Source organism: Carcharodon carcharias, chromosome 6 (assembly GCF_017639515.1).
Source record: "Carcharodon carcharias isolate sCarCar2 chromosome 6, sCarCar2.pri, whole genome shotgun sequence".
Classification (NCBI taxonomy): domain Eukaryota; kingdom Metazoa; phylum Chordata; class Chondrichthyes; order Lamniformes; family Lamnidae; genus Carcharodon; species Carcharodon carcharias.
In genome coordinates, this window is record NC_054472.1 from 170,487,745 (window position 1) to 170,506,875 (window position 19,131).

Below are 19,131 nucleotides of genomic sequence, written 5' to 3' on the forward strand. Positions count from 1 at the left end.
TCATGATGAAGCAGTCTGGGAAGAGTGTCCTGCGGTCAGCATCGTGATGAAGCAGTCTGGGAAGAGTGTCCTGCGGTCAGCATCGTGATGAAGCAGTCTGGGAAGAGTGTCCTGCAGTCAGCATTGCTGTGAAGCTGTCTGGGAAGAGTATCCTGCAGTCAGCTTTTTGGTGAAGCAGTCTGGGAAGAGTGTCCTGCAGTCAGCTTTGCGGTGAAGCAGTCTGGGAAGAGTGTCCTGCAGTCAGCATTGCAGTGAAGCAATCACTTCAAAGAGTGACGTCAGCACAAAGGTGAGAGCTGATTGGTGAGTAGTGGGTAAGTGTTTTTCTCCAGTTTTTTTCTCCAGTTTAAAATTGATTAAGCTAAGGAAAGGTAAGGGTTCTAGTTTTTATTTAAAGTGCATAAATAATTTAACTGTTTTTTTACTGTATTTAACTTAAAGTAAGGGTTTTTTTTCAACTAGAGGTATGGCAGGACAGCTCAGTTCCCATGTTATGTACCACCTGCAACATGTGGGAAATCGTAGATGCTCCTTTCCCTCTGACCGACCATGTGTGCAGGAAGTGCCACCTGCTGCAGCTACTTCAGCTCCGAGTTTCGGAGCTTGAGCAGCAGCTGGAGGCACTGAGGTGCAGCCACGAGGCTGAGAGTTTCATGGATAGCACTTTCTTAGACATGGTCACCCCACAGCTTATGTAAGGGCAGACAGAGAGGGAATGGGTGACCATCTGTCAGAAGAAAGGTGTCAGGCAGGTAGTCAGGAAATCCCCAGAGTGCATCTCGCTTGGGAACCATTTTTCTGTGATGGAAAACAGTGAGAATGTTGGTTCCTCTGGGGAGTGCAGCCACGCTCATGGCACTGTGAGTGGCTCAGCTGCACAGGGGGGTGAGGAAAAAGAGGGGAAGAGCAATAGTAGTAGGAGACTCAATAGGAAGGGGAACAGGTAAGCGTTTCTGCAGCCGTAGATGTGACTCCATGTTGGTATGTTGCCTCCTTGGTGCCAGGGTCACTGAATGGCTGCCAGGCATTCTAAAGGGGGAGGGCAAACAGAAAGAGATTGTGGTACATATTGGCATCAATGACATAGGTAGAAAGAGGGATGAGGTCCTGCAAGCAGTATTTAGGGAGCTACGAAACAGATTAAAAAACAGGACCTCAAAGGTAGTAATCTCTGGATTATTTCCGGTGCCATGCGCTAGTGAGTATAGAAATAGGAGGTTAGTCCAGATCAATGCGTGGCTGGAGAGAAGGTGCAGGAGGGAGGGCTTTAGATTTCTGGGGGTTGTGGGACCTGTATATGGTGGACAGGTTGCACCTGAACGGCATGGGACCAACATCCTTGCAGGGAGGTTTGCTAGTATCTGGAATTTGCTGCCAGAGGAGGTGGTGGAAGCAGATACGATAGTGGTGTTTAAGAGGCAGCTTGACAATTACATGAATAGGATAGGAATAGAGGGATACGGACCCCGGAAGTACAAAATGTTTTAGTTGATGGGCAATAGGATTGGCGCAGGCTTGGAGGGCTGAAGGGCCTGTTCCTGTGCTGTACTTTTCTTTCTTTTCTTCTAATGCTGTTGGGGAAGGTTTAAAATAACTTGGCAGGGGAGTGAGATCCTGAGAGGAGGTTCAACAGGGGGGGATGCACAGCCAAAATTAGAAGAGAGAGCAAGTGAGCCTGGAAGGCATTGAAATTATAGGCCAGTTAAGGCACAAGGGAGTTTGACAAAGTTGGATGGTACTTATTTTAATGCAAGGAGTCTGACAAATAAGGCAGATGAGTTGAGCGCACAAATTAATTCATGGAAGTATGATGTCATTGCTGTCACAGAGACATGGTTGAGAGAGGGGCAGGATTGGCAGCTCAATATTCCAGGATATAGAGTCTTTAGACAGGACAGGGAAGGAGGTAAAAGAAGAGGGGGTATCGCAATATTGATCAAGGAATCAATTACAGCAGTAAGGAGAGATGACATCTTAGAAGGCTCCTCAAATGAAACCATATGGGTAGAACTGAAAAACAAAAAAGGAGCATTGCTGGGAGTGTACTATAGGCCCCCAAATAGTCAGAGAGAAAGAGAAGAGCAGATATGTAGGCAAATTTCAGAGAAGTGTAAAAATAATAGGGTAGTAATAGTGCGGGATTTTAACTTCCCCAACATTAACTGGGTTAGTCATAGTGTGATAGGTTTAGAGGGAGTGGAATTCTTAAAATGCATCCAGGAGAGCTTTTTAAGCCAGTACAAGAAGGCCGTACAAGGGAGGGAATGGTCCTGGACTTAATTTTAGGGAATGAAGCCTGGCAAGTGGTAGAGGTATCAGTGGGGGAGCATTTTGCAAATAGTGCTCATAACTCTGTTAGATTCAAGGTTGTTATGGAAAATGACAAGGATGGGCCAGAAATCTGAGTTCTAAATTGGGGGAAGGCCAATGTTACTAAGATAAGATATGATTTTGCCAGAGTGGACTGGGAGCAGCTACTTTTAGGTAAATCTGCGTCAGAGCAGTGGGACTCATTCAAGAAGGAAATAGGGAGAGTACAGGGCCAACATATTCCAGTAAAGACAAAGGGTGGGACCAACAAATCCAAGGAGCCCTGGATGTCGAGGGATATACAGGATTGAATAAAGAGAAAAAGTGAGGCATATGGCAGATACCGAGGGCTCAAAACAGCGGAAGCCCTAGAGGAGTATAGAATGTGTAGGGGGAGAACTTAAAAAGGAAATTAGGAGAGCAAAAAGGGGACATGAAAAAACATTGGCAGGTAAAATAAAGGAAAATCCAAAGTTATTTTACAAGTACATTAAGAGTAAGAGGATAACTAGGGAAGGAGTAGGGCCCATTAAGGACCATAGTGGTAATTTGTGTGTGGAGCCAGAAGACGTAGGTAGGGTTCTAAATGACTACTTTTTGTCAGTGTTCACAAGTGAGAGGGACGATGTGGGTATGGAAATCAGGCAGAAGGACTGTGATATAATTAAATAAATGAGCATAGTGAGGGAAGAGGTTCTAAACAAGCTTAAAAGTAGATAAATCTCCAGGCCCGGATGAAATGTATCCCAGGCTGTTGAGTGAGGCAAGGGTGGAGATAGCAGGGCCACTGGCAATAATTTTCAATACCTCTCTGGCCACAGGAGAGGTGCCAGAGGACTGGAGGACAGCCAATGTGGTACCATTATTCAAGAAGGGAGAAAGGGATAAACCAGGGAACTACAGGCCAATCAGCCTCACCTCAGTGGTGGGGAAGCTATTAGAAGCAATTCTGAGGGACAGAATTAATCTTTACTTGGAGAGGCATGGATTAATCAAGGACAGTCGGCATGGTTTTGTTAAGGGGAGGCCATGTCTGACCAATTTGATTGAATTTTTCGAAGAGGTGACCAGGTGTGTAGATGAGGGCAATGCACTTGACTGCTTGGACTTCAGCAAGGCTTTTGATAAGGTCCTGCATGGGATACTGATAACAAAGGTAAAAGCCCATGGGATCCAAGGCAATTTGGCAAATTGGATCCAGGATTGGCCGAGTGGCAGGAAGCAGAGGATGATGTTCAAGGGGTGTTTTTGTGACTGGTTGCCTGCATCCAGTGGGGTTCCACAGTGATCAGTGTTGGGTCCCTTACTGTTTGTGATATATATAAACAATTTAGGCTTGAATGTAGGAGCGTTGATCAGTAAATTCGTGGATGACACAAAAATTGGTAGGGTGATAAATAGTGAGGAAGATAGCTTCAGATTACTGAGGATATAGATGGGCTGGTCAGATGGGCTGATCAGTGGTGAATGGAATTTAAACTGGATAAGTATGAGGTGATGCACTTGGGCAGGACAAACAAAGCACAGGAATACACAATGTATGTTAGGACCCTGGGAAGTACTGAGGATCAGAGGGACCTTGGCGTGTGTGTCCAATGGTCCCTTAAGGTAGCGGGACAGGTAGATAAGATGGTTAAGAAAGTATATGGGACACTTGCCTTTATTAGCCGAGGCACATAATATAAGAGCAGGGAGGTTATGCTGGAACTGTATAAAACACTGGTTAGGCCATAGCTAGAGTATTGCGTACAGTTCTGGAATCTGCATTATAGGAAGGATGTGATTGCACTAGAGAGAGTGCAGAGGAGGTTTACCAGGATGTTGCCTGGGCTGGAGAGTTTTAGTTATGAGAAGAGATTGGATAGACTGGGGTTATTTTCCCTGGAGCAGAGGACATTGAGGGGGAGACATGATTGAGGTGTATAAAATTATGAGGGGCATAGATAGGGTAGACGGGAAGGAACATTTCCCCTTAGTGGAGGGATCAATAACCAGGGGGCATAGATTTAAGGTGAGGGGCAAGAGGTTTAGAGGGGATGTGAGGAAGAATTTTTTCACCAAGAGGGTGGCGGGAATCTGGAACTCACTATCTGAAAGGGTGGTGGAGGCAGAAACCCTCATGACATTTAAGAAGCATTTGGATGTGCACTTGTGATGCCATGACATACAAGGCTATGGGCCTAGTGCTGGAAAATGGGAATAAAATAGTTAGATACTTGTTTGACCGGCGCAGACCCGAAGAGCCAAACGCCCTTTTTCTGTGCTGTAGACCTCTATGACTCTATGGCTTCCTCCTTATCAATTTTGAACCCTTCTCGTGACAGAGATTCCTCATCTGTCACCATGGCCTGTGTAGCCTCTACCTCCTTGGTAAAGACAGATGCAAAGTGTTCATTTAAGACCTCAGCCATGGCCCCTTCATCCATGTGTAAATCCCCTTTAAGGTCCCTAATCAACCCTACTCCTCCTTTTACCACCCTTTTACTATTTGTATGTCTATAGAAGACTTTGGGATTCCCCTTTATGTTGGCTGCCAGTCTTTTTTCATAATCCCCCTTCACTTTTCTAATATGCTTTATCACATCCCCTCCGAACCTTCTGAATTCTCCTTCGTTCTCAATTGTATTTTCCACCTGTCGCCTGTCATAAGCACACTTATTCTTTTTTATCTTAATTTCTCTCTCCTTTTTCATCCAGAGAGCTCTGGATTTGTTTGCCCTACCTTTCCCTTTCAATGGAATATACCTTGACTGTGCCTGAACCAATCCTTTTTTGAAAGTAGCCCATTGGTCAGCTAGCTTTTCCCACGAATCTTTCATTCTAGTCTATCCGGTACAGTTCTTGCCCCATCGAAGTCGGCTCTTGCCCAGCTAATTATTCTTACTCTGGATTGCCTATTGCCCTTTTCTATCATCATCCTAAAACAGACAATACAATGATCACTGTCTCCTAGATGTTCCCCCACTGACACTTAATCTACTTGGCTCACCTCATTTCCAAGAACCAAGTCCAACAGTACATTTTTTCTTGTTGGATTAGACACATACTGCTGTAGAAAATTCTCCTGAATACAATCTAGGAACTTTTGCCCCTCTCCGCCCTTTACACTACCACTGTCCCATGTCCCAGTCTACATTCGGGTAATTAAAGTCACCCATTATAACTACTCTATAATGCTTGCATCTCTCTGTAATTTCCCTGCAGCTTTGTTCTTCTACACCCTTCTCACTATTTGGCAGTCTATACACTACACTGAGCAATGTGCTAATGAGTGCGAGACAAAAAGCTTCAACAAAATGTTCTTTTCAGCAATACTCAAGTATGACTATGAGTGAAATTAGCTTAATTGCAATGCCTTTGTCCACAGCTTTACTAGAAGTTATAACCCAAGGGTTAAGATGTAGGTTGAAATAATGGTCACTGGAATTCTATTTGGATAGTAGTATTAGCATAGTGCTACATTCAAAATCATGATCTATAAGGTGGACCAAGTGCATAGCTGCTGCAGAAGGAGCGCTGAAGTGGCAGAGGGAAGTCTGCACCAATTTCATTCTGGTTTGCAATTCCGCTCATTCCACCTTTGATGAGGTCGGATGCTTACTTTACTTTCCTGTGTAAATCTGATTCAGGCCCCAGAATTAATACAGAAGTACCTACATACTCATCTAGGAAAGCTCAATGGTATTGGTGTTGGGCTTTGTGGTTTTTCATTGTGTGTGCCCATTTGTTAAGGGAGTCCTGCAAACAGCTGCTCTTAAAGAGCCACTGGAATGTTATTATACTGGCCTCATTATTGTGAAGACATTTTCCACACATTTTGTATACTTCCGAAATTTTCATTCATGTTAATTTTTTTGGACTGAAGGCCAAGATTTTCATGCATTGTGCTGGAATTTCCCATCCTGTGGAGATGGCTTGAGGTGCAGTGGGAACTGGAAAATCGAGGGAACCATGTCAGGAAGGCTTGCTGTGCATTCCTGCTGCCGGGGAATATTCTGAGAGCTGGGCTGTTAAGAGGATTGACTGTCCACTCCACGGAAGCAGACGGCCATTTTGGTTCATTCAGGCCCCAGTTAAGTGCAATTTGACAGCACCTGCAGAACTTTCTCATGAGTGGAGCAGATCCCCACTACATGCGGAGACCGGCAGATCATCGGGCCTCCTCAGAGTAATGTGGTAGGCCCAACCATCTTCAGCTGTTTCATCTGACCTTCCCTTCACCATAAGTGGGGTTGTTGGTTGTTAATTGCACAATGTTCAGTACCATTCATGACTCCTCCAACCCTGGAGCAGTCCATGCCCACATGCATACGACCTGGACAATACTCAGGCTTCGGCCGATATTGTGGAAAATAATACCACAAGTGTCAGGTAATGTCCATCTCCTAAAAGAGAGAATCTAACCATCTCTCATTGACATTCAAAGACCTTATCGTTGCTGAATGCCCCACCTTCAACATTTTATGGGTTATCAATGACCAGAAACTGAACTGGACCAGCTATATAAATACTGTGGCTACAAGAGCAGGTCAGAGGCTGAGAATTCTGAGGCAAGTAACTCACTCTTGACTTCCCAAAGACTGTCCACCATAAGTCAAGAGTGTGATGAAATACTCTCCACTTGACTGGTTGAGTGCAGCTTCTAAAACATTCAAAAAGCTTGACACAATCCAGGAAAAAGCACCCTGGCCCATCCATCACCTTAAACATTCACTTCCTCCACCACTGGCGCATGGTGGCAGCACTGCATACTATGTACAAGATGCACTGCGGAAACTCATCAAACCACCTTTGACAACACTTTCAAAACCCAACGTCTACCACCTAGAAGGAAAACGGCAACAGATGCATGGGAACAGCATCAATGAAAGGTCCCCTCCAAGCCACACACCATCCTGACTTGGAACTATGTCGCCGTTCCTTCACTGTCGCTGGGTCAGAATCCTGGAACCCCCTTCCTAACAGTACTGTGGGTGTACCTACACCACATGGACTACTGCAGTTCAAGAAGATAGCCTATCATCTGTTTTTCAAGCTGTGATGTTTGTATTTGACCTTTATGCTTTTTTGTAAAAGGGCATTTTAATTAATAAGAATTGCTATATAAAAAAAAACCTGCCAGTAGGGTGTGCTAAATCCCAGATGTATTGCCCTTTGATGTAGAAAAAAAATAAAGGAACATTGAGCTCAACAGCTTCAGACCATGAACTCTCTCCTCCATCTTGACCCCTTTTTAATCCATCTTTTTCCTCCAACTGCCCCCCTTTCCACCACTGCCCCTCACCACCAACCCCCCCACCCACAGGGTCATCTGTCTCTTGTTCTTATGTTTTGCTTTCACAGAGCACTGCCCCTTGTTCTGCTATTAACACATTATTCTATCTTTCCTTTATGCCATTATCATCACCTTCTTTACTCTTTAAAACTGTCATTAATACTGCCTTTCTCCTGTGTCCATGACATCTTTGTCAAATCTCTCCTAAGCTCTCACCTATCCCTGATCTTCTATCTTGCTTCACCTGCTCCACTCCCTCTTAAACAGTATAAAATCCATTGCATTTCTACCTCTCTTCAGCTCTGAAGAAGAGTCATATGGATTCAAAATGGCGGAGCAAGCTTGAAGGGCTGAATGACCTACTCCTGTTCCTAATTCGTATGTTCATATGCAATTGTTTCCACTTGCCGATGAGCCTAAGGGAGCACAAGTACAAGATAGTCACTAAAGACCAAGAAGCGAATTGAGGAGGAATTTCTTTACACAGAGAGGGTGAGAACCTGGAAACCACTGCCACATGGAATGGTTGAAGCAGGTGTCAATGAAGCATTTAAGAGGAGGCTTAATACACACATGAGGGAGAAAGAGAGGGATATAGCAGAGGTAATTAGAGCAGGCTTGTGTGGGCTATATATATCAGTTGGGCCAAATGGCCTATTTCTGTACGCTGGTTTCTTTATTGTTCTGAGGAATAGTTGAAATTAAATTGTTCCCTTTTATGGCACTATGAGTGAAATATTGATTGTGGATCTTTTAAACCTGACTCATTATTTCTTTACTTTCTACATGGAAAAAAAATACTGAATTTCAAGCTATTTTTTTTTCCTCTTCAGTTATCAGTCTAATGGCTGACAGGTTCCTCAGTGAATTTAACCTGCATGTAAAATGTATCATTTGAAAGCAGCATTTTAAATAATATTACACATTTCTCTGTTTCTTTCTAAACACTGCAATTCTTTATGTGTGGTTTAGTTATTCTAATATGTGTTGAGGGATTGACTTTTAGGGATGTTAGGGCCTACTGGTCCTCTGCAATTTCTGACAGATATTTTTAACCCATATCCAACTCCTCAGTCTAATTAAAAAGTCAGAGAGGATTCCAGGTAAACCTGGTGGGTTTTATCAATCTCTTATATTTTTAATTTCTGCATTTGGCGATATCAAGGGGAGATCACCAGCACTGGGAAGTTATTGGGGTCTGATGTATAGCTTCTCTCAAATCTGCACCCACTTTTTATACAGTGCCTCAGAAGACACTTCACCGGCCCCTACCAGAGACGGAAGACTCACTGCGCCAGGAGGTTTTGTTTTAATTCATTCCTAGGCCAACCTTTGTTGCCCATCTCTAATTGCCCTTGAGAAGGTAGCGGTGAGTTGCTAGTGCTGTTGGGAAGGAAATTCTGTCCAACTTTATTTTATTCAACCTTTCTGTAGTAGTTTGATACAACTGAGTGGTTTGCTAGGCCATTTCCAAGGGCAGTTAAGAGTCAACCATGTTGTTTTGGGTCTGGAGTCACATGTAGGCCAGACCGGGTAAGAATGGCAGATTTTGTTCCCTACAGGCAATTAGTGAGCCAGAATGTGTTTTAAGACAATCCAGTAGGTCCATGGTCACCATTACTGAACATAGCTTTTTAATTCCTGATTTATTAATCAGATGAATTTAAATTGCACCATCTGCCGTGGTGGGTTTTGAATTCATGCCTTCGGAGCAGTAGTCTGGGCTTCTAGATGATTAGTCTAGTCAGATTACCACTACAACATTGTTCTGCTAACATGTTTGGTGTTGCGCCATCCCAGTATACGCAGTCTCAGCACTTGACACATCATAAAAAGGGCTGACTCCTTGAATGTGGCACTCCCAGCAAAGATGCCTGGTCAGGAAATCATGGACTGGCACACCTGGATTTTAAATGAATGTTTGAAAAATCATGGGGTGACCAATGCCCTTACCAGTGCCTCTCTTCATCTGGACTGTCCCATTCTACAACAGTCCCTTTAAAGAAACAATGCCTCTGAGTTTCTTTCTGCTGTGAGCAAGGTCAATCATGTGATGAGCGAAATTTCTCTTGACTTCTAAAGTGTCTTTTCCTTGTGTTTATAACAGGGATGTGCTTACTTGATAATCTATGCATTTTCCGATAGGGATGAGAAAGGGGATTACAGTAGATGGTTGCAATTGAAAAGCTAGCACAGGCACTGACTCAATGGCTAAATTGCCTCTTTCCGAGCTGTAATTTCTATGATTTCCTGACAGATTTTAAAATATTAACTTGTCTTTCTTTCTGATGCTCTTTCAACCTGCCATGCCTTTCCAGCGTATTCTGGGTTTTTTTAGTTCAGATTTCAAGCAGTTTCCTTTTTACCCGAGTACAATGTATTTTTTTTCCCCAGATTTTTATAGCGGAAGAATGTTGTTTTATAGATATAACCTAACTCGGAATGTACTCCTATTACTGCTCTGGAGTGAATGGTGATTGATGGACAAATCACCCAATTATGGAGCAAGATAATTAGGAACAGCAGTGAAAGTGGCCAATCTTTAGCAGGAGAGTGTGAGTGACAGCAAAGTCATTTAGGAACCATAATAGAACAAGGGTTTTCATTTTGTATTTTCATGGCTGTAATTTGTTTAAAAATTAACATGCAATCACCTAATTAATGAAGTCATCTTATTGGCTGGATCAGTGCAAGCTGCATTCTAATGACACATTAATGAAATCTTTTGTGGTAATCAATATGCTGTCGGCAGTTTGCTGCTTTTAAATGGCAGCAGGCTGGTGAAGAGTTTGTTGATTGCACTGCTGGCAGCAATGTGTCAGCCTGCAGGGTTTATAAGGGGTAAGTGCATTGAATTGTGATTTAAACCTTGCATGTAATAAAGGGAGGTAACTTATCAGGCTCTCTCAGCCACTGTTTATTGTTCCGTTTTATGTTCAAGAGTGATCAATTAGAGGTCGTTTGAAGTATTTTGAGAGTTTAAGAGGTACTTTGTATACTTATCCTAGCTTGTTTTGCCAACTGAAATAATTAAAGGGTAAATCAGTTTGTAGAACTGGATTTTATGGCTCCTGTAAGGCAGCAGGGACATGGTTTCAGCAGGGGGGGCATGTAAAATATGATGAGTACGTGTCCCATCGCCTACCCCCCACCCCCCCCCCCCCCCCCCCCCCCCCCCCCCCCCCCCCCCGCACCCTGCTGACCCGGTCCCCTTAATACAGAGGATAGCTAAGGCATCCACGGGCTTGCCCACCCTTACACCTATTAAGGCCCTCAACTGGCCAATTAAGGGCCACTTAAGGACTTTAATTCACTTCCACTGTTATGATACACTGGGTGGAGGAAGGCAGGTAAGAGTGGAAAGGCCGTTTTTTTTCACCAAAGTTGTTGAAAAGGCAGGGAGAAAGGGCAAATGGTATATTGGCCTTTATTGCAAGAGGATTTGAGTACAGGAGTAAAGAAGTGTTGCTGCAATTGTATAGAACTTTAGTGAGAACGCACCTGGAGTATTGTGAACTGTTTTGCTCTCCATTTCTACGCCATAAAGGGAGTACAACAAAGGTTCACCAGACTGAATCCTGCAATGGCGGGATTGTCTTATGAGGAAAAATTGAGGAGACTGGGGCTGTATTCTCTTCAGAAGAATGAGCGGCGATCTCATTGAAAAATACACAATTCTTATAGGGCTTGACAGGGTAGATGCAGGAAGGATGTTTGCCTTGGCTCACCTAGAACCAGGGGACACAGTCTCACAGTACGAGGTAAGCCATTTAGGACAGAGATGAGGAGGAGTTTCTTCACTGAGAGGGTGGGGAATTGTTGGAATTCTCTACCCCAGAGGACTGTGGAGGCTCAGTTTCCACAGAAATTGATAGATTTCTTGATAATATATAAAGACGATATAAGGATAGTGCAGGAAAATGGCATTAAGTTAGAAGATCAGCCATGATCTAGTTTAATGGTGGAGTAGGCTAGAGTAGCTGATTGGCCTCCTCCTGCTCCTGTTTCCTATATTCCTATTTGGGTATGCCCCATGCACCTCGGGGGCACCCCCCCTCCCTCCCTCCCTCCCCCCCAAATCAAGATCATAACCCCCTTTGTGCCTCCCAACTGGCCTCAAAAACCACTCCTGCTCTCCCTCCCCCCTCCCAAGGCTTCCTGACCACTCCCCGCCCAAAAGGCCCAGGGTTTGATCTTCCTAGGGCCACCTGGGACTCCCAGCAGCACCCACCACTGAGTTCTGGTGCTGTTGGAACTGCAAGAGCTGCTGGTCAATCAGGGAGGTGATGGTGTAGTGGTATTGTTACTGAACCAGTGATCTAGAGACCCAAGGTAATGCTCTGGGGAGCTGGATTCCAATCCCACCAGAGCAGATGGTGGAATTTGAATTTAATACAAATGTGGAATTCAAAGTCTAATGATGACTGTGAAACTATTGCTGATTGTCATAAAAAATGATGTAGTTCATTAATGTACTTTAGGGAAGGAAATCTGCTGGTCTGGCCTACATGTGACTTTGGACCCACAGCAGTGTGGCTGACTCTTAAATGGGATGGGATGTCCACTAGCCAGTGATGTCCACATCCCATGAAATAATATTTTAAAAGTCAGGATGGTGTGTGGCTTGGAGGGTAAATTGCAGCTGTTCCCATGCAGATGCTGGCCTTGTTCTTCTAGGTGGTAGAGATCACTGGTTGGAAGGTGCTGTTGAAGGAGCCTTAGTGGGTTGCTGCAGCGGTGGTGGAGGGAGTGAACACTTAAGGTTGTGGATGTGGTGCCAATCAAGCGGGCTGCTTTGTGATGGTTGGTGTCAAGCTTCTAGAGTTGTTCTAGAGCTGTTAGAGCTGCACTCATCCAAGCAAGTAAAGAATACTCTACCACACTCCAAACTGGTGCCTTGTAGATGGTGGACAGGCTTTGGGGTGTCAGGAGGTGAGTTACTGCAGGATTCCCAGCTGCTGACCTGTTCTTGTAGCCACAGTATTTATACGGCTGCTCCAGTTCAGTTTCTGGTCAGCGGTAACCACCAGGATGTTGATAGTGGGGTTTCAGTGATGGTAATGCCATTGAACATCAAGGGGTGATGGTTGAATTCTCTCTTGTTGAAGATGGTCATTTACTGGCATTTGTGTGGCATGAATGTTATTTGCCATTTATCAGCCCAAGCCTGAATATTGTCCAGGTCTTGCTGCATTTGGACATGGACTGCTTCGGTATCTGAGGAGTCACGGATGGTGCTGAACATTGTGCAATCATCAGCAAACACCCCCAACTTCTGACCTTATGATAGGGGAAAGTCATTGATGAAGCAGCTGAAGATAGTTTGGGCCGAGGACACTGCCCTGCGGAACTCCTGCAGTGGTGTCCTGGAACTGAGATGACTGACCTCCACCAAACACAACCATCTTCCTTTGTGCTAGGTATGACTCCAACCAGACTTTTTCCCCTGATACCCATTGACTTCAGTTTTGCTAGGACTCCTTGATGCCACACTCGGTCAAAATGCTGCCTTGATGTCAAGGGCAGCCATTCTTACCTCACCTCGTGAGTTCAGCTCTTTTGTCCATGTTTGAACCAAGGCTGAGTGGCCCTGGCAGAACCCAAACTGAGCATCAGCATTAATCATTAATCAGCATTAAGCGCCACTTGACAGCATTGTTGACCATCTCTTCTACCACTTTACTGATGATTGAGAGTAGACTGATAAGGCGTAATTGACTGGGTTGGATTTGTCCTGCTTTTTGTCTACAGGACATACCTGGGCAATTGTCCACATAGTCAGGTAGATGCCAGTGTTGTAGCTGTACTGGAACAGCTTGGTTAGGGGCGCAGCAAGTTCTGGAGCACAAGTCTTCAGTACTATTGCCGAAATGTTATCAGGACCCATAGCCTTTACAATATCCAGTGCCTTCAGCTGTTTCTTGATATCACGTGGAATGAATGGAATTGACTGAAGACTGGCATCTATGATGCTGGAGGCTGAGAATGATCATTCACTTCTGGCTGAAGATGTTTGCAAATGTTTCAACCTTGTCCTTTGCACTGATGTGCTGGGCTCCCCCATCATGGAGGATGGGGATATTTGTGGAGCTTCATCCTCCAATTATTTGTTGAATTTTCCACCACCATTCACGACTGGATGTGACAGAACTGCAGAGCTTAAGTCTGATCTGTTGGTTGTGGAACTGCTTATTTGTATCGCTTGCTGCTTTGGCACTTTGGCTGGCATGTAATCCTGTGTTGTAGCTTCACCAAATTGACTCCTCATTTTTAGGTATGCTTGATACAGCTCCTGGCATGCCCTCTTTATGCTTCATTGAACCAGGGTCGATCCCCTAGCTTGGTGGTAATGGTAAGTAGGGAATGCCAGACCATGAGGTTACAGATTGTGGTTGAGTACAATTCTGCTGCTGATGATGGCACACAGTGCCTCATGGATGCCGAGATTTGAGTTGCTAGATCTTTTTGAAATTTATCCTAATTAGCATGGTGGTAGTGCCACACAACATGATGGTAGGTGCCCTCAACGTGAACATGGGGCTTTGTCGCCTGTGTGTTGGTCACTCCTACCAATACTGCCATGGACAGATGCATCTGCAACAGGTAGATTGGTGAGGTGAAGTCAAATAGGTTTTTCCCTCTTTTTTGCTTCCCTCAGCACCTGCCACAGACAGGGTCTAGCAGCTATGTCCTTTCGGACTCGGCCAGCTCAGTCAGTAGTGGTGCAACCGAACCACTCTTGGTGATGGACATTGAAGTCTCCCAGAGTACCTTCCCTGCCCTTACCACTGTCAGTGCTTCTTCCAATTGGTGTTCAACATGTAGAAGCACTGATTCATCAGCTGAGGGGGGGGTGGGGTGGTATGTGGTAATCACCATGAGATTTCCTTGCCCGTGTTTGACCTAATGTCATGAGACTTCATGGAATCCAGAGTCAAGGTTGAGGGCTCCCAGGGCAACTCCCTCCCGACTGTATATCACTGTACTGCCACTTGGTGGTTCTATCCTGCCGATGGACATACCCAGGGATGGTGATGGTGGTGATTACCAGACCAACACAAACCATCAGTGGCTGAACATCCATCCAGGAACAGCTGAGGAGACATGATGGTTAACAGATTTAATGTTAACCTACTTATGCGACAACCATGACATCTTTTTTCTGTTATGGCCAGGTTGCCCTAGAACTGACTTTGTGCATTGAACTTCGACATGAGAAACATTCCTCTTGACCTGCTGTTACAGCTGTATTGCACCAGGAAACAAGGCACCAGGATGCCAAAAGAGAGCATGTCATGAGAAAATTGAACTCAGTGGTTTAGGGAGCTTAATGCCTCAGTTGGTGCCTGAAATGTAGTCAAGACAAAATAGAGATAGGTTCTTTTAAAAACTCAACGTTGATGACATCTAACTAAACTTGAGGGGTGTAGCAGAAACTTGTGTACTGCTCTAATGGTTGTTGTCTTTCAGTAAAATAGAAAGCAGAGTTTGACTTATAGCAGCGCCGAAATGAAGACCCTCTTAATCTTAAGGTAAAATCATTCATTAAGAACATAACTTTGTCGAATAAGGTTCATACAATCCTGCAAAAAGTGTTTGGAATTGAATATTTTCTTCTCACAGCACAGCACAACATGTGTTTGCTTTGCTGAGGTCCCTTACTTTGCTCTTACTTCAAGGAGGAAGGAGAGGAATGATGTGGCTTAAGAAAAGAAACCAGTTCCAATATAATGTGGTACTTAAACAGATTACAGGGTCAGTAATAAGGACTGTAAATGCCATCGACTGAAATCTCAGAAAACTGTCAATTTCCAGATCATTGAAGTTCAGTGAAAAGCACAAGAATACTAATATATAGGTCAATGTTCCCATATGAATGATATCAGGATCCTGCAAATTAGCAGCAGGATGCGTTTTCTATTCAGGTGCAATTTATGGATTCTCTGCAAATACTCTGAATGCAAAATCTTAGACAGTTGCTCTTGTGGAAAATTTGCAGGACAAAATACAATTTCATAAATCTGCAAAAGGCTTAGAGAATAGCAGCTTAAATCAGTCAAGAAATAAAATTCTGCTGCCGCAGAAAAATTCAAAGGAGATTGCCACGGTAATAGATAAATTCATCACCTAAGGCTGTATCTATATTAATAAAGGAAGCTGAATCAGTGACAACATGTTCTAACATTATCCCAGGGCTGATTGTTTTTATTTCTGGAGATAAATTTATTTTCTTCATCTGCAAGCTGTTCTAAGTAAGTCTTTAATATCAAAATATTTTTTAAAATTGTAATTGCTGATTATCTTAATATTGCTTTATGCCAACAGGTGAAGTGCTGCAAGTATTGGCCAGATGACACTGAAATCTATGGCGACATTAAAGTAACTCTCATTGAGACAGAACTGTTGGCTGAATATGTCATAAGAACATTTGCAGTAGAGAAGGTAAACTTCTTTAACGTCCCAAATTATAAATAAAGGACCCTAGCAAGCTCAAACTGGTGGCTGCCTCACGTTGGTGAAACCTATACACGGTCACAGATTTGAACCTATTTTATCTACTTTTTTTCTGTCCAAGCGCATATTTGAAGCATATGTTTGGGCAACTGCATTGTTTCTAAGCAATGGATTGAAAATGACATGACAGTTTGAAAGGCAGAGGCATGCTCATTTTTTATCATGTAATGAAGATATGAGTGGGAGTGGATGTGCGTTGTTGATTGTCAGAGTAGTGTTTGAACCTTTAGCACCTTATAAAGTTGTTTCTTTCCACATATAAATTTGCAGCTCACACAGAGACAAATGTAATTTTCCCTTCTTTTAAGAGAGAGTACATTTCTAGAAAATAGAACCTTAGAAACACAAAGCAAAGCGACTACATCTACATGGTTTGCACATGGTGTGAATTCCTATTTCAATTCCTCTTATCTAAATGTGAATTCCTAGTTTCTCTGTGTGAATTCTTGCCACCTCAGTGAAAATCCCTGTTATCTCAATATGAATTCCTGGTCTCTCTGTTTGAATTCTTGTCACCAGAAAGTAAATTCCTGCTATCTTAATTCTGTTATCTCTATACGAACTCCTATCTTGTAAATGCAACATTTCTTATAACAGGAGAGATAATTATAATTTGACTTTTTTTAAAAAGAATGTTTTAGATGATGTGAAATTTGCATGTGAAGAATGAAGGCTGCTCATCTTTATCTGCTATATTTATGTTTCACCTTATCATCCAAGTTATTGCTTCCCATCTATAATTATGTGGTTCTGAAAGAGACAATGCAACTTTTTTTCACTTTTTAACAGAGAGGTGCTCATGAGATCCGAGAGATCAGACAACTCCACTTCACTGGATGGCCAGACCATGGTGTTCCATACCATGCTACGGGGCTGCTGGGCTTTGTACGGCGAGTAAAGACAAAGAATCCAGCGGGTGCTGGGCCTATAGTGGTACATTGCAGGTAGATGAAACCTCTTTCGTAGGAATATAGGGTAAAGGCGTTGGCTATTCACCCTATTCCACTGGCTAATCTGTGTTTCAGTTCCATTTAACCCTGGTTCCATATTGTTACAATTATGAGGTTTGTAAGATTGCTACGTTTTGAGATTGTTATTTAAGGTGAAATGAAGGGCCCATGTGACCTGTTTTGAAGTTTGCCTAACGGTAAGCCTGGGTGGTTTTATTGCTAGAGATCAAAGGAAGGCTTATATTGTTTTTCTGGGAAGAAGGTGCAAGGTGTTTATGCTTGGAGCCATCGGCAGTGGCCTATGTGTTAACAGTGGAGAATGTGAACCTCCAAAGTCCCAGAAAGGTGTTGAAAATGTCAGATTTTTTTTTCATTCATGGGATGTGGGCATCACTGGCTAGGCCAGAATTTATTACCCATCCCTAATTGCCCTTGTTCAGGGGCATTTTTAAAAGTCAACCACATTGTTGTAGGCCAGACCAGGTAAGGGTAGCAGATTAACTTCCCTAAAGGACATTAGTGAACCAGTTGGGTTTTTATGACATTGGAAATGGTTTCACGATCAGACTTTTAATTCCAAATATTTACTGATTCAAGTTTCACCATCTTCCATGGACGGGATTTGAACCCAGGTCTACAGAGCATTGCCCTGGGTTGCTGGAATACTAGCCTAGTGATAATACCACCGCCTACCTGTAAGGCTGTAACCAGTTGGACTTCAAACTGTCCATTTAATTCTAAGATGAAAGTGAGTTGGGCTCTAAGGATAACTAATTAGCAATTCTACCTTGTTACAAGGCTCATTTGATTCATGTTGCCCTGGGGAAGGATGCAGAGGAAGCAATTATAAAGATTAGATTGTGGGCTTTCATAGAATGTCACTGAATATCACAGGCAGTGTATTTAGTTTGCATGGATCTGGAGGAGAGAGGGAGCTGCTGGAAACCCAATAAGTTGCTATGTTTTGCCATGCAGGAATGTGGGTGGGAACTCACCCTTGCACTGAAAAGACCAAATTCACGGGGAATTAAAAGGCAGCTGGAAGAGTCACCTACCTTGGGATAAAGAGAGAGTTTCAGGGAAAAGAAAGCCTCATTGTTCTAAGACAGCCCTAAGATTGCAAATTACCAAGAAAGGAAAATAATAGGAATAAATCCTTGGAAGCTAAGAATCACTTTGAATTGATTCTGGGAAAGTTGAATGTCCACATAATGGACATTATACTATGAAGTGTGTTTTTTCGGTTGGGCTAACATTAAGAAGGGGGTATTCTCTTCTGTGAGTTAAAGTATAAGTTGCCTACAAAGATAATGTTTAGTTAAGAGTGTTTTTAGTCATTTGTTACAGTAAATGTTTAAAACATGAAATCTTGACGTGTCATTCTTTCAGCTATTAACTGGAAGTTCGAATTTCTTTTCTAAAAGTCATTGGTCTCTATGAGGATGTAAAAAATATCCCTTCACACTTTTACCTAACAAAGATCTATCGATCTCACTTCTGAAATTTTCAAAAAGAATTTGGTGCAATAAATTGACCACTTTCCTATTATGACAGTCTGAAGTATCTTGGGTTTAGAGTTTCAACTTAATGCCTAGGCATAAAACTGGTGTTGTGCACAGCTTATTGTATAGATAGCACTCAGGTTTTACTTCCATTGATCCTATAAAACCAATTTCATGTCCATGCAGCAAGTTAAAAATCTTGCACTTGAATACTTTTTTTCACTTGGTAAATTTGTCTCAGCTCCTTTGCTACTCTGAAGGTATCAGCTTTGTCTCAGTCTTAGTATTCTAGCCTCTGAAAAAGGTGGTGATGGGTTCAATCCCCATTCCCAAGAGGATTGAATGCATACTCTAGTCCGACACTTCAGTTCAGTGCTGAGGAAGACAATCCACCAAAGGCCTATATGTCCTTTCAGGTGTATGTAAAAGATCCATTGGCACTTCTGGAAGAGCTGAGCAGTTCTGCTGGTGACCAAACAGGTATTGTTCCTGCAACTATCATTACTAAACAGATTTCCTTGTCATTATCATACTTCTGTTTGTGGGACCTCGTTGTATGCAAATTGCCTGTCCCCATTTC

The 19,131-nt window shown here is 43.2% G+C and overlaps 1 protein-coding gene across 10 annotated transcripts in view; it reads left to right on the forward strand.

Annotated features, from left to right (window-relative positions):
• LOC121279045 (receptor-type tyrosine-protein phosphatase mu-like) overlaps window positions 1-19,131 on the forward strand; it is an 873,720-nt gene that overhangs the window by 817,383 nt on the left and 37,206 nt on the right. For all 10 annotated transcript variants that reach the window (XM_041189846.1, XM_041189847.1, XM_041189849.1 and 7 more), the window contains 2 exons: window positions 15,911-16,027; window positions 16,889-17,043. In XM_041189846.1, coding sequence (XP_041045780.1) covers window positions 15,911-16,027; window positions 16,889-17,043 — 272 coding nt within the window. The remainder of the gene's footprint in view (window positions 1-15,910; window positions 16,028-16,888; window positions 17,044-19,131) is intronic.